General features: G+C 60.2%; 1 protein-coding gene and 3 long non-coding RNA genes across 9 annotated transcripts in view; 3 read left to right on the top strand and 1 right to left on the bottom strand.

Moving 5' to 3' along the window:
* The first annotated feature begins 2,023 nt into the window (after positions 1–2,023).
* LOC139594043 (uncharacterized) lies at positions 2,024–3,500 on the top strand. The gene is made up of 2 exons (XR_011680496.1): positions 2,024–2,589; positions 3,174–3,500. It is a non-coding gene; the product is annotated as an uncharacterized lncRNA (long non-coding RNA).
* A 1,221-nt stretch (positions 3,501–4,721) lies between these two features.
* On the top strand, positions 4,722–10,956 carry LOC139594539 (uncharacterized). Its single transcript, XR_011680657.1, has 3 exons — positions 4,722–6,454; positions 7,548–7,624; positions 9,843–10,956. It is a non-coding gene; the product is annotated as an uncharacterized lncRNA (long non-coding RNA).
* LOC139594540 (uncharacterized) lies at positions 8,601–11,022 on the bottom strand. Its single transcript, XR_011680658.1, has 2 exons — positions 10,956–11,022; positions 8,601–8,680 (listed from the first exon to the last, which is right to left on the bottom strand). It is a non-coding gene; the product is annotated as an uncharacterized lncRNA (long non-coding RNA).
* An 883-nt stretch (positions 11,023–11,905) lies between these two features.
* SSBP3 (single stranded DNA binding protein 3) overlaps positions 11,906–12,173 on the top strand; it is a 55,627-nt gene continuing 55,359 nt past the window's right edge. For all 6 annotated transcript variants that reach the window (XM_071436795.1, XM_071436794.1, XM_071436793.1 and 3 more), the window contains exon 1: positions 11,906–12,106. In XM_071436795.1, coding sequence (XP_071292896.1) covers positions 12,051–12,106 — 56 coding nt within the window. In that variant the 5' untranslated portion in view covers positions 11,906–12,050. The remainder of the gene's footprint in view (positions 12,107–12,173) is intronic.

The raw sequence follows: 12,173 nt of genomic DNA, 5'->3' as shown, positions 1-12,173 counted from the left end.
GGGGTGCCCTGCCCTGTGCCACCCTCTCATCCTGGCAGGCTCTGCTCCCCAGCTCTGGCTGGCACAGAGGCAGTGGCAGAGGGTGACAGGACAGGGTGATAAAGTGGCACCCCACGAGCCTGGGTCTCCCTCAGAGAAGGGCTCTCCCACGGCTCCTGGCACGGGCTCAGGGCTGCATCGCTCTGCCAGGAGCCCTGTTCTTGGCTCCTCCAAGCTATCAGAGCTTTAGATTTCCCTGGCAGAGCCTGGAGTTTAACTGCTGGGGAAAGGGACCAAAAAAAAGAAGCCAATCTCAGAAGAGAGGCAGTGGGAAAGGCTGGGCCAAGGAGCTGTCATGCCACCCCTTCAGCTACTACACACCCCAGTACGTTCTCAAACACACTGCACAAGATAGCAGGGAGGCTAATTTTTCTTTAGCTGCAGGCAAAAAAAAAAATCAATTACAAGGTAACCTATTTTTCAACTCCTCCATTGGTATTTACTTAATTTCAAGGCCAGCTCGCCCACCCTGCCAGGGAGAGGATGAGGGAGGCCGTGTGCCAGGGGCTGAGCCAGGCTCAGGGTTTAGTTTGGGTTTAATTGAGACACCAAAGCTCAGAGCAATGAGGTTTGTTTGAACGGGACAGCACATGCCATGGGACACCCAGGCAGAGTCCAGCCCTGGTGGGATGGGGAGCACCAGGGGCTCCCTGGTGCTTGCAGGGCAGCAGGAAAAGCCCAGGGGGAAGCAGGACTTTCTGGAGAAGGTTTGGGAGGTGCTGGTCCCAATGTGGGCAGGGACTGCAAGGGGACAGGAATAGTTCCAGGTGTCCACAAGAGCAGGCAGAGTCCCAGGGAATCCCTGGGGACAGGAGCACTCAGGGTACATGAGGACAGGGCCTTCCCAGGACAGCCCAGGAACACTTGGAGAGGTTACACAGACACAGGACACCTGGGGGCACAGGGGGACAGGACACTGGGGGTACACAGGGACAGAGACACAGGACATTCCTGGACACAGGGACATAGGATCCCGTGGGTACACAGGGACAGGGACCCCCGGGGGACACACGGACACGGGGGAAACAGACACCCCCAGGGGACACTCAGACACAGGACATGGGGGGACACTTGGACATGGGGGACACACAGACCCGGGGAGACATACAGACACGGGGGGACACATGGACACAGGGGGACACATGGATACAGGACACGGGGAGACATAGGGACACGGGAGGACACACGGACACGGGGGGACATATGGACATGGGGGGGACATACGGCTACAGAACACAGGGAGACATAGGGACACGGGAAGACACACGGACATGGGGGGACACACGGACACGAGGGGGACACACGGTCACAGGACACGGGGGGGACACACGGACAAGGGGGGACACTTGGACACAGGGGAACACACAGACACGGGGGGACACACGGACACAGGATACGAGGGGACACACACACACAGGGGAACACTCGGACAAAGGGGGACACACGGACACGGGGGAACACACGGACACGGGGGGACACACGGACATGGGACGCCCGCGGGTCCGAGCGGTACCGGTGCCGCCGCGGGCCGCCAGGGGGCGCCGTTGCTCCGAGCGGCGGCGCGCACCCCCCGCCCCCCCCCCGGCGGCCGCGGCCGCCCCGGCCCCGGCCCTGGCCCCGGCCCCGGCCCCGGCCCGCAGCCGCGACCCGCCCCGCCCGTCCCCGCCTGTCCCCGCCTGTCCCCGCGGCCGGGGGTGGGCACCGCGGGGGGACGGCGCCCTCCGGTACCCCCCGGGCCCCCACGGAGCGGGGAGAGGGCGGCAGGGAAGGGAGGGAGAGGGGCTGTGAGGAGGAGGGGGCGGGGCGGAGCGAGGCTCGGCCAATCAGCGCGCGGCGGTTTCAAGAAGCCCCTTCCGCGCCCCGCCCCGCCCGCGCGGCGCCGCGCGGCCCCCGGGGGGGACTCGGGCTGAGGGGGGAGGGACCCGGACCGGGACCGGGAGAGAAACGGGGATCGGGACACGGCCCCAGTGCCCACCCTCCGCTGCCCTGGGGGAGGGCATCGCCCCCACGCGTGCCCGCGGCCGCGGGGCTTCGGGTGCTGCCAGCGCGGGGCTTCGCCTCCGCGTCCCGGGCTGCCGGGGCAGGGTGGCACTCGCCCCCGGGTGATGGTGGGGACGGCCCCCAGGCCTTTATGAATAATGCAGTGTTATTAATTATGCAATTTAATTAATTATGCGCATGCAGCCTCTACCAGCGGATCGCTGCTGCTGCCTACATTAAAAGCCAAAAGGCTGGTTGGGGTTCTGCGCCCCGGAGCCGCTCAGGGCACCGGCGATGTTTTGGCACCGGGGATGTTTTGGCACCGGGGATGTTTTGGCCAACGCCGAGCTCCCTCCAACCGCCGGCACAGCTGCGCGGGTAAACAGGAAACCCCAACACCGCAGCTCCGGCCAGAGGCAGAAACCCCGAGCCCACGGCAGGCAAATGCTCCTTCCCAAAAACATGAGCGGCTCGGCGGGCGTGGGGATGGGTGGCAGCCCCCCGGCAGCGCTGCCTGCGCCGGGTTCATTTGAATGCGAGCCATGCAGAGCGCTCGCCACCGCCACTGAGGTGTGGAAATCTCGCCCAGACGAGGAGGGGGTTCTTCCTGCTCTCTCAGGTTTAGAGGGAAAAAAAGCCTTATTAGAAGAATTTTAGGCACCAAATCCAGCCGCTCTCAGTGGTTGCGTGGCAGTCCAGGGAGGTTGTGAAATGGAGGGGGTAGTTTTGGAGGGGTGCAGGGAGTGTGTTGGATGGAAGCCCCTCTCCCGTCCTCCACATTAGCATCTCCAGCAGTCATCATGGAGTTTTGGTTTTCCCGTGGGAAAAGGGAATACCAGGCTGGCAGCAACATGGAAAATAAAACAACCTATAGCTTGGTCAAAGTTAAAGTTCAAAATCCAAACTGCCAGCAGCAGTGCCTGGTGGGAGGACAGTCCTGCAACAGGCTGGGGTGCTGTGTTCCAGGCAGGAATGCAGCCTGTACAGCCAGGATGGCAGTGGTGCCCATCTGCCAGAGCACACTGCCCACTCACCCACTATGGATAGGGGCCATGTCACTTTGGGGGCTCACGGAGCCTTTAGAGCTACTGCACCTTTCTAAGTGCAGGGCACAATTAAGGGTGGAAATTTTAAAAATGTGCTTATTTTTACAGGTGATGTTCCAGCAGAATTTTCCCAGTGAATTGACAAGCACAGACTTTCTTCCCAGCAATGGGCACCCTAAAGAGCCCTGGGTAGAAGCTGCCAGGCAGTGATGGACCAACAGCTCAAGAAAGGGGCCAGGAGAAGGGAAGCTGCTCTGGGAGGTCAGGAAAGGCCAGCTAACCACCAAAACTCAGGAGCATGTTGATATCCTGACAAGGCCTGGTGGCAGGGGTTTCAGGGCTCCTTTCTGCTCCCAGGAAGTCAGGGATGGGTGCAGGGATGTCGCCAGCCCAGGCCAGAAGCAATAAAGCGCCTGGAGTGATGCAGCAAAACAGGATGGAGTCGCGTGTCGAAATAAATCATCCATGGAGGCAAGGCAGGGAGGAGGAGGAGGAGGAGGAGGTTTGCTGCTCTCAAGCCTCCCTGTGTCTAACAAAGCCTCAGAAACCCCAGGTGGGCAGCAGGAGCTGGGGCAGGATCCAGCCAGCCGTGGCCCCAGCTGTCCCAGAGCAGAGCCGGTCCTGGCCAGGCATCCCGCTGCTCCAGCTCTCCCAGGAGCTGCTTTTCCCATCCCTTCCCAGCTCCCGCGGCTTCACCTTGTGGCAGGCAATGCACAGAGCTGCCAGGAGTGATAAAATGGCTGTCCCCCAAATTTATGGAGTTTATCTGTGAATAACTCTTGGAGGTGAAGCGGCCGTTGAGCCGGGGAGCAGGAAGGCTTTGCTTTGGGAAAAGCTCTCCCAGGGGCGGTGCAGGGCAGGCAGGAGCCCAGAGCCAGTTCCAGGGGCCGTGCAGGGCAGGCAGGAGCCCAGAGCCAGTCCCAGGGCCAGCAGGGGCATGCCCTGTGCCCCCCAGCTCACAGGGCTGGGGCATGGCCGGGGTGAGCTCGCCGCTTGCCCACGCTGGGGGAAGCCGAGGGCTCGTTTCCCATCTGCAGCGTGTTTATTAGGAGCTAAGTCATGAAGAGGCTTTGGCACATCTCCGTGGCTCCTGCCGAGCGTGTTTAGCACAGCAGAGATCGCTGCTTCCTCCAGCAGCACGTGCGTGCCCGGGATTTCTGTGCTGGCCAAGCGTTGTGCCCCATGCTCCCTTCCCATGCCAATCTTTTCTTCTACCCCACAAAAAAAAAGGTATCAATGAGCTATGGAGCAGCATCCTGGTTCCTGGGGAAGCACAGCTGAGGCTGAGCAGGCTGGAGCCTCCCCCTCATACCCCCTCCCCACTCTGCTGCAGTAATATCCATCCTAAGTTTCTGAGTCTCTTCTAATTTTGGAGGCCGTAAGCAAAGCAGGCACTGTTGCAGCCAAACGAGGCTGCCAATGTTTCCTTTAAAAGCTGCTTTCACTCCGAAGGACTCTTCTAGATGGTTTGCTTTTAATAGCAGGCTGCAGGGTGCAACGCCCAGCTCTTGGCCAGGGCTCTCTTTGGAGCAGGAAGGGACTGGATGGCACTGGGAGCAGGGCTGGGGACGTGCAGGGAGCCACACACATCCGTGGTGGGCCGTGGCAGTGCACACGTGCATCCCTTTCCTGGTTCAGACCAGCAAAGAGCCTCACTCCCTTGCAGAGCTGATCCCACTGCAGCCCATTTCCTCTTTTTTCCCTCACCAGCTTGTGGGGAAATCTTTCTAGCAGAGGGGGACAGATCCAGCTCCTATCCATGGTGCTATCTCAGAGGAGAAGGAGAGGCCAGAGGAGCCATGGAGAAGCAGGAGGCAGTGAGGTCAGTGTGCTGGTAGGTGTGAGTGCTTTGCAGAACCCAATTGCTGCTTCAGTATAACCAGATTCAGGAAAATGAAGCTGAAGTGTGAAAAATGAAAGTGAAAAGATAGGAACCAACCCACGGCTATTTATTCTAAAAATACTGACCTAAATACTTAAGCGCACATATAAAAGTAGTTGTCTTTGCTGATTTCCTTTATGAGAGTCTCCTGGTTTGGTTATTATTTCACTCAGAAACCAGAAGATGAGGATTTTTGGAGACATGGAGACTTGTGTTCTAGCCTGGCACTCCGGAAGTCTTTTGCCCAAAGCTGTATGCCCAAATGTCATCTGAAAGCCCAGCTTTGAAATTCATTCATTAAGCTAACGAGGCCCTGTGGTGAGCAGCCCTCGCCTGCTCTGATCAGAATAGGAAAGGTTTTGGCAGGGTCTCTGCAATGGCTCTCGTGTTTCTCCGTGGGTGGGATGATGGCAGTGGCCATGGGCACACTGTGGGCATGGCAAAGCCCCCAGAAGAAATCTGGGAGCAGAGGGAGGCACTGGGGCAGTGGTCTTGGCACAAAGCATCCCTCAGCCTGTGGCATTGGCAGGGCCAGGCTGCAGTTCCCATCTGGGCTGTTGTACACATCTGGGCTGTTGTACACATCTGGGCTGCTGGGGTTCACATCTGGGCTGTTGTTCCCCTGGGCTGTTGTTGCAGGCAGTCACCAGCCCCTGCCCCCTCCCCACTCATCTGGCAGCAAGCAGGGCCAGGATGTGGGGAGGCTGTGGGCAGCCTAAGTACTGAGCCCGGCTTAGTGCAAAACTCCCTGGGACCAGTGACACGACATGGGAGCACCTCTCCTGCAGGCAGCCCTCTAACTAGGCATTTTGGGGTTTCCAAAAATACATCCCTGGAGGTGTCTGGGCCAAGCAGTGGGGTGGATGCTGAGGGAGGCCCAGGTGCAGGAGCCCAGGCAGTGCAGGGATGGACCCTGCACAGTCACAGCCCCTGATGCAGCACCGTGACCTGCTCTGCACGACCTTCCTGGGGAAGATTATGAAAGTGCATTACGTGTGGAGGCAAAACGGATGGAGGAGCAGGCAGGAGTGCTGGGTCAGCAAGTCATGCAGGCTGGATGAGCGGTGAGTGCTCAGAGGGAGAAGGAAGACACCGCACAGAAAACAGTAAAGGTAAAAGCCGGGTGGGGGGGAAGTGGCTCCCTGCCTGAAGGTCTCAGGGGGCAGAGCCAGTCACAGTGTTTCCATGTGACAAAGTGAAGGTGCAAGCCAGGAGAATGTGAGCTTGATAAAATGGGTTGGATTGGGGTTTTTTCAGTTAGAAAAAGGGGTGCTCAGTGCCGTGTGGGGGCAGGAAAGGGGTCCCTTTGGAGTGTGGTCCATGGCCTGGGGGCGAGTCTGTTCCATACAGCATTCTGCAGGCCAGGGGATGGATGAGCACCAGCCAGGTCTCCTCACTGCCTGCTGGGAAGCAAGGTGGCCATGCATGGCTGGGTGTGTGAGCGGAGCCAGAGCAAGCCTTCCAAGCAGCAAGAGCTGAGTTTGAAACCTTGGAGGATGTTGCAGAGGTGAGTGTCCCTGAGGACACTGGCTCTAATGGCAGGCTGCTGACTGGAAAGCCTTTCCTATAGCCCTGAGGTCCTCCTTCCTCCCACAAAACTCCCAGGAGCAATGGAGGAAACCCTCGTGGGCAGCAGAGCGAGTTGGACCACGGTTCACCCTGCAGCAGCTTTTTACCTAAAATAAGGCTGCTAAAATAAGTACCCAAACTGTCACCGCGCTGGCAGCAGATTTACAGCTCCATGCACGCACCTGGCACTGGTCCCACCCTGCTGGGGGAGCACCCACGGGGCAGCAGGGGAAGGTCTGCTGCAAAACCCAAGGTCACCCTCTGTCCCAGGGGCTCTGGCCCCGTTGCAGGGCGCTGGAGGGGGCGGCTGGCTCGGGGCACTGCAGGCGGCACATATCAGGCGGAGACAGATGGAAGAGGTGACAGATAAAGGACTCAGCCTGGAGAAGGAACAGGAGAGATAGGACCCAAAGGCTCTGCCCCAACAGAGAGAGGAGGCTCAAAACCAGATCCAGCAGAGCTGGATTTAGATCCTGTAATCCTGTTCCCTGCCTAAACCCCTCCTTGCCCAGGGCAGGGGGGTGAGGAAACCACTGGTGTTGAACTGCAGATACTTGGTGGGGCAGTGGGGCTTTTGCCTGGCTCCCAAGGCAGCTGAAAACTGCTGCTACTCTGGAGAGGCTGCCATCCTTCATTGAGAATGGCTGGCACTGGGCACAGCTTAGAGGCTGTCCTGTGGGATGGCTGAGAAAATTCCAAGATGGGCACCATCCCATCATCTATATGGTCTGCAGGCACACACAGCTCTGCTGGCACCCCCTGGGAGGGTCCCTGCAATGCCATTGCCATAGGAGACTGACAGGCAGCACTTAGATGTGACCTCACTTCATGCCAGTGCCCTGCTTGGCCCCACATGGCAGCCACCAGAGCTCAGCCACAGGGAAGGAGCAGGGTCAGACACAGACAGCACCACATGGGAATGTCAGCAGCACTGCTGGGAGCCAGGCTGGGGCTGTCACCCTGCAGGACCACAGCTCCTGCATGCTGGTTTGTGTGGGGAGAGGTATTTAATTGCAAAATGTTCCTTGCAGGGAGATGCAGGTTAGTGGCAAAGGAGGTGGGAACAAGGAGAACCAGACTCGCCCAAAGCAGCTGGCACTGGCAAGAGGTGAGCAGAGGTGACACCTTGTCAGGGTAACCAGGGTCTGACATTTTGAGTTTTGCCTTTGCCCCATTCCTCAGGAGTCCAACAACAAGCGTGAGTTTGAGGCTTGCAAGTTGCCTGTGCTCCTCAGACAGGGCAGTCCACCTCAGCTTTATCTCTGTCTCCTTCTCCCTTTGTGCCTTCTATCTCTGTTTGTCTCCTCTGCAGTGACAGGAACCCACAGAGTTAAAGCCCAGCTATGGGAACACAGCATGGTTTCCCAGCTTTCCCAGGGGAAAGCCCAGGAGCTGTGTCCCACATGGGTGCTCCTGGGCTCCTTTGCAGTGCCTGCCTGCAGCCGAGGTTAGCACAGGAATTGCGGGTGAGGAATTGGAGCTGCCACGCTGGGAGCTGCTGGGGAATAGCTGCCACGCTTTACATTCACAGCCCATCTATTTTGCAATAACTTCACCATGATGTTCCCACATAGACAAGCCTAAGCTAGCATAGATAATGAAATGGGTTAAAGGAGACAGGCGGAGGGAGAGGAGAGGAGCCAGCAACTGGTAGTAAATCAGGGAGAGAACAGGGTTACTTTAAATTCAAGGTCTTGGTGGCAGGGCAAGTTTGCTTTGTGCCAAGAGGCACGGGGTTCAGAGGATGAGACACAAGAGTGTCTTCTTGGTGGGGCCACCAACTTGTGTCCCCCACCAACCCCACCCTGCTCCTGTCATTCCCCCATGCCTGCCCCATGGGTGTCACTGGGATTAAGCACAGCCAAGGCACCCATCCTGGCTGGTAAAGGGTGGTCAGAGGATCCTGAAGGAGGATCCTGGCAGGGCAGGCAGTGGGCTCTGCTCTTCAAGGCCTGCATGAGCTCTTGGTCAGGGCCTGGGGAGACCCAAGCGCTGAGACTCCCCCACCTTTGGCACGGGCTTCGAGGCAGTCCAAACAAGCTAATTAAATCCTGCTCTGCTTAATCAGAGCCATTGAGCACCAGTCAGAAGAAATTAATCCCGTGTTTTATTAGATGCTGTTTGAAGTCGTGTTTGGCACCTCGTCCTCAGTTCTCATCTCCTTCTGGGGAAGGAAGAAGGACATCTGTGGGGAAGAGCGAGGGTGCAGCAGATGGCAGCGGGGATGATTCAGGGGCTCGAGGAAGGAGCTGCGACTCCAGCGGCATCCCTGGGGTGGGGGGGGTAACGAGACACCTCTCCCTGCATCCCACAGCCTACCCCTCCCCACAGCTGAGAGTCTGTGAGCCAGGCAGGCATCCCAAAAATACATGTTCCTCCGCATTGCATGCTAATGGCTCTGCTCGAGAGGTCCCACCGCAATTAAAGCACAAGGAGCATTAATATGCAACGTGGAGAGGCCACTCTTCCCACAGCTACTCCCTCCCAAACCTGTCCTTCCTGCTGCACATCCCTGCCCACTGGGAGCCTGCCCACGGGGATCCCACAGCAGTCCCAGCGGAGCCGCTGGCAGTGTGCAGTAAATTTGAGCCTTCCCTTTGCTGTGCCCAGGGGACGCTGCCTTTTCCCCCGGCACCCGGCACCTTCTCCTGCCTTCGGGCTCAGTGGAGCAGGATCTGTTGGGTACCCACCAGGTGGGTGCCGTGCAACGCAGCCCCGGCATGGGAGACACCCTGACAGCTGGGAGAAATCCATGGGCAGGTGTTTAAAACAACCAGCTGGGTGATGGTTTGGGGTTTTTAATGACTTCTGGTGCTTTAATTGCTGCAACCCAAGAAAAACTCCTGACGAAGAGAAAGTCTGGCCAAAGTAAGGTAGCCCACAGGTGGCCCTCCACACCTTGGGAGCGCTCGGTAGCCTTGGTACATCTTCCTGCAACTCGGCTAGATGAAGCTGCTGGCTTTGGGTGTGGGGAATTTATTTTTTCCTAAATTTCCTGTCACAACTTGCGTTAAAACTTTGCAGAGCCACTTAATTGCATTCTGCGGTGGTGATGATATGAAATTAGTCTCCCTTCTGATCTTTAGCTAAGTTGGTCCAAAGCACCAGCTTATAATTTGCTCTAATCATCAGGTCGGGGGAGATGCGAAGGCAGGGCCGGTGCCCGGTGAATTCACACGGGCTGGGAGTTTCCACCCTCACCTCAAATGCTGGCATTTGGCACCTGGCAGGTCAGGCTCTGCCACCCTGGGATGACAACATTGATAATTTCTTTTGGTGCCACTTTGGGAAGGTTTTCATCAACTGCTCTTGGCTGTTTCCACTAGAAAAAGCTGGGAACTACAGCTGTGCGCAAGAGAGGAGGGAAAGCCGTGGTGGTTTCCTGTCTCCCTTCTCGGCCTGCTCTCTCCTCTGAGCATCTCGGAAACATCCTCCACTCCTGCCTGGAGACCTGGAACCAGACTGCTGAAGGCACCTGGAGAGGAAGGGATCCTGCCTCCCATCTCACTTCCCTGGGCTTGCTTCATGTCCCAAACTACTCCAGGGGTTGGGGAGAGGAAGTGGCTGGGTTTTGCCTACTCACCTATCCCAAAAAATCATAGAGTTACAAGAAAACAAGCTCCCGATGAACAGGAGCAGGGCAGGGCAATATTCTGGGCACAGAGAGGCCCCTTTTGCTGCCGAGGGCATGGCGCCCATCATTCCAGTGGCATTAGTGCTTTCCACCTCCACGCAGGAGGTACAGGATATCATGGTATTATTTTTAACCAGGGATATTTAGTGAACTTCTCACGTGCTGCTGGAGGGTCAGATTTATCCCATAGCCTCAGTCCCAGGGGACACTCCCAGTTATTTTTGAACCCATCAGAGCAGCAGAGGAGCAGAGGGATGCAGAGGCTCGGGAGACACAAAGTCTGGGGTTTGTCTGGCCTGTCCCTCTGGTCTGTGCTGCAGAGATGTGCGTGGAGCAGAGCCCCTCACGCCTGCCTTGTCATCACCGCCGCCACCCCGGCCCCCACCATAAAACCCAAAACTTAGGCGAAGCCCCAGATTTTCTTTTTCAGCTGAGACGATCTTGGACGATCCTGCAAGTTTTGATCCTTTTCGACCTACCGCATTGCAAGACTTTTTTTCTTCCCCCCCACCCCCCCCACCCAGTTCAAATTAAACCTCAATTTAACCTGTGAACGAGTTTGGCCCTGCTCGGGCAGGTCCCGATGGCCGTGAACATTCCCACGGGCGCCGCAGCGCTGCCGCCGCCGCGGGAGTCCCTCCCTCCCCCGCCCCGCGGCTCCCCCGCCGCCGCCGCCCGGAGCCTCCGAGCCCCCGCACGCAGCGCATGGCCCCGCTCGCACCCGGCATCCCCGTTCTAGCGGGGGGTAACTCATCACACAGCCTCGGCCAGGCGCGCAGCCGCTGGGTTTTGTTCAGCCACTCACTTCGGAGGGAGAGGTGAGGCCAGGGCAGGGGGAAGGAGCTGTTTGAAGCTCTTATTTTTGTGCCGCTCCAACATCTGTCCCCATGGGCGCCGCCACCCGAGGCCGGCACTGGTGGTTAGTTTGGTTCTGCAGAAGCAGATGTTGGTGGGGCAGGGAGGCAAAGCCCTGAGTTTTAAATTGGAGGCGCGCTGGGACACGGCGTGGCCCTGCCCGAGCCCCCGGAGAGAGGCGGAAGGGTCCCCACAGACCCTCGCCCGGCCCGCGGGGGGTGCCTTTCCCCGCGTGTTTTTAAGGGCAGCGAAGCGAACGAGCCCCGTGACTGGAGCTGGCAGCCAGGACACTCTGGCCCCGGGCTCCGCTCAGGGCTCCGCGCAGCCGGGCGCGCCTGGCCCCCGGGGTGACCGCCGGCAGCGCGGGGCCGGGGTGCGCGGCGCCGGGCGGGACCCGCCGGGGCCGGTCCGGAGGAGCAGGCGGCGTGCCCAGCCCCCGGCCGCCTCCCTCCCTCCTTCCTCCTCTCCGTGCCTGCCTCCCGCCGGGTCCGTCCCGCCCGGCGCCGCGGAGCGGCAGCGCCCGCCCGGCCGCACCGCCGCTCCCCGCGCCCCCCCGACGGGCGGTTTCAAGTCCCCCCTTCCGAGGTCTCCGCGGCGCCGGCCAATCAGCGCGCGCTGCGCGCCGCGGCCCGCCGCCTTAAAGGGCCCGCGCGCCGCGCGGCGCTGGGGAAGCGGCGCCGCCCGCGGGCCGAGCCGGGCGCGCTCTAGGACCACGCGCCGCCGCCGCCCGCCCTCCCTGCCCGCCGCGGGAGGCCGCCCGCCGCCTCCGGAGCGGGGCGTGGCGCGGGGAGGCCCCGCCCGCGCCCGGCGGTGATTGGCGGCAGCGGGCGCCCGTCGGCGGCGGGGGCGGCGCCCGGCGCGGCCACGTTCGGGTGCGCGGCCAGCGGCGCGTTGGGCGCAGCGAGCGGCGGCGGGCGCGGGGCGATGGGGGCGCGGCGGCGGCCGGCGCTCTGACAGCCCCCGGCGCTCCCTCGGCGGCGGGCGCAGCGGCTCCGGCGGCAGCGGCGGCTCTCGGCGGCCGTCCCCCTCCTCCTCGGCGCGGACCATGTTCGCCAAAGGGAAGGGCTCGGCGGTGCCCTCGGACGGGCAGGCGCGGGAGAAGTAAGAGCGGCAGCGGCGGCGGTGGCGGCGGGGGGAGCGGGGCGGCGGTGGCGGCGGGCGGCTTTGT

Source organism: Agelaius tricolor, unplaced genomic scaffold, assembly GCF_023055355.1.
Source record: "Agelaius tricolor isolate 1412-34295 unplaced genomic scaffold, bAgeTri1.0.p SCAF_11, whole genome shotgun sequence".
NCBI classification, from domain to species: Eukaryota; Metazoa; Chordata; class Aves; order Passeriformes; family Icteridae; genus Agelaius; species Agelaius tricolor.
Note: the sequence above shows the minus strand (reverse complement) of the source record. Positions and strands in the feature narration are given on the sequence as shown.